Source organism: Triticum dicoccoides, unplaced genomic scaffold (assembly GCF_002162155.2).
Source record: "Triticum dicoccoides isolate Atlit2015 ecotype Zavitan unplaced genomic scaffold, WEW_v2.0 scaffold139177, whole genome shotgun sequence".
Lineage (NCBI taxonomy): Eukaryota > Viridiplantae > Streptophyta > Magnoliopsida > Poales > Poaceae > Triticum > Triticum dicoccoides.
In genome coordinates this window covers 1-2,151 of record NW_021198601.1, presented here as the reverse complement: position 1 = coordinate 2,151, position 2,151 = coordinate 1, and the positions used below count along the sequence as shown (strand labels likewise).

General features: G+C 41.4%; 1 protein-coding gene across 1 annotated transcript; it reads left to right on the top strand.

The window, feature by feature from the left end:
- Positions 1-14: 14 nt before the first annotated feature.
- LOC119343749 (probable Histone-lysine N-methyltransferase ATXR5) lies at positions 15-1,960 on the top strand (the record flags this gene model as incomplete). The annotated part of the gene is made up of 4 exons (XM_037614546.1): positions 15-129; positions 1,388-1,611; positions 1,692-1,792; positions 1,873-1,960. Coding segments are annotated over 4 exons (528 nt in total), but the record flags the coding sequence as incomplete, so codon positions are not given.
- Between the last annotated feature and the right edge of the window lie 191 nt (positions 1,961-2,151).

Genomic DNA, 2,151 nt, shown 5'->3' with positions numbered 1-2,151 from the left:
TCATCTGCTTATTGATTGAATTTCTGCCAGGTTTCCCGTTGAAGCAGAGCAAGATCATGGATTTCTTCCAGATCGAGAAGGGCGCGGAGGGCGGCGCCGTCGGGCTGGCAAAGTGCACGCTTTCTCAGGGTAATTTTCTTATCTCTGAAATTTTGAGTCGCATGGATTTTGTTCATCGTATGGCTTAAACTAGGGAGTCTGCGATGAGGAATCGTCGCTCAATCGTTACACATACTGCATTACGATCTGCTGATGATGCAAATAATTCATAAGGTGCAAATAGTTCATCTGAAATACTATGACTGATTCGTTCGTTGTACTCTATGTGGGTGTTGTGTGTTGATTCATTATTTTATTCGTCCATTGATTGTTTTGTTTTGCTATGCTGACCAGTCTGACACTGTAGTATCCTGCATATGTCAGTGTCTAGAATTTCTAGGTAATGAAATATCACCGCAGGAAATGCGCGGGAAAGCTACCGCCGCCAGAATTGCGTGGGAAAACCATCACTGCTGGAAATACGCGGGAAAGCATTGTTAAAAAAATTAATTTGATCTTAACAGCACTCTTGTAGTAGGATTGTGTTATTGAAGTAGGTTGGTCAAGTGTGTACAGATTAATTGACTTCCATTGATTTGTACACATGTATATCAGGATGACTTACAGGGATACGTCGCGTGTATATCCTGTTCGTGATCTGACATTTGTGCCATAAAAAGCCGCCACATTTGTAGTTTATTTAAAATAGGACTGATTACGTGTAGGGTTCACTTCTAATGGGAGAAAAAAAATATCAAAAAAATATCTTGTAGGGGGTTGTTGTATGTCGATTCATGAATTGTTCTGTTTAGCGTGACTAACCGGTCAATACAGTAGCCTCCTGTATATATTCCAATTAACTGAACCTAGTTTGTTGGGAACACAACAGCTACTTAACCATTCAACTGCATATATCTCCAATCCAATATACTCCCTCCGTCCGGAAATACTTGTCGGAGGACTGGATGTATCTAAGCGTATTTTAGTTCTAGATGACATTTCCGCAAATTTATCTATTTCTTGGATAAGTATTTTTGGACGGAGGGAGTATCTTGTATGTTGATTTGTCAATTGTTCTGTTTTGCGTGACTGACCGGTCAATACAGTAGTATCCTGTTTGTTGGGACACAACAGCATATATCTCCAGTCATAGTATCCTGCATATAGCTCACTGTATTTATCCATTCTTAAATATTTGTATTTCTAGAGATTTTAACAAGTGACTACATACGGAGAAAAATGAGTGATCTATATTTTAAAATATGTCTATATATATTCATATGTGATAGTCCATTTGAAATCTTTAAAAAGACAAATATTTAGGAACGAAGGAAGTACTTGTATACAGATGCTAAGAGGCAAAGGAGGCGATCTCTTGATATGCACAAGCAGAAGAGGAGGCTACTGCCATTTGTGCTCACTGAAGATAGAGTTCGAAGGCTTGAACAGATGGCTTCTGCTGCCACTGCATTGACATCTTCGAAAATGGAGTTCAGTAATGAGCTGACTTTTGTGTCCAGTATGGCCCCTATATCTGTCAATCAAGCAAAGCTGAAGCAAGGTGGTATGCAGGTTAGCGAATTTTTACTTTAAACAGTATAATGCATTTTTTGATCTCTTGGTGCCTAACGATACACTTGTTGCCTTTCAAGGTTCTTTCAAAAGAGGACAAAGAAGCCATCGAACTTTGCAGAAGCATGTTGAAAAGAGGAGAATGCCCTCCACTTCTGGTGGTTTTTGATTCCCATGAGGGGTATGTTTTTGGAATTATTCTTCTAATGTTTCTTCATTTTTCAGTACGGAGGAATTAAACTAACACATATTTATTTCCAGCTTCACTGTGCAGGCAGATGCATATATTAAGAGCATCTCCACTCTCGCCCCTGAACATGCTCTCAGGGCGCCTTTTTTAGCGTCGGCGGTAAAAAATCGGCCCAGTCGTGCCCGAACTCCTCATTTATCGCCGGTTTAGGCTGAAATAACAGCCGGTGAACCCGAGCCGAACCCAGCCCCCCGGGGGGCGCCGGCCGAAGCGAAAAGGCGTGTGGGCCCGCGCTGTCGGCGACAGACTGGCCTATTTTCCACTGTTTTCTCCTTTTTCCCTCCATTTCC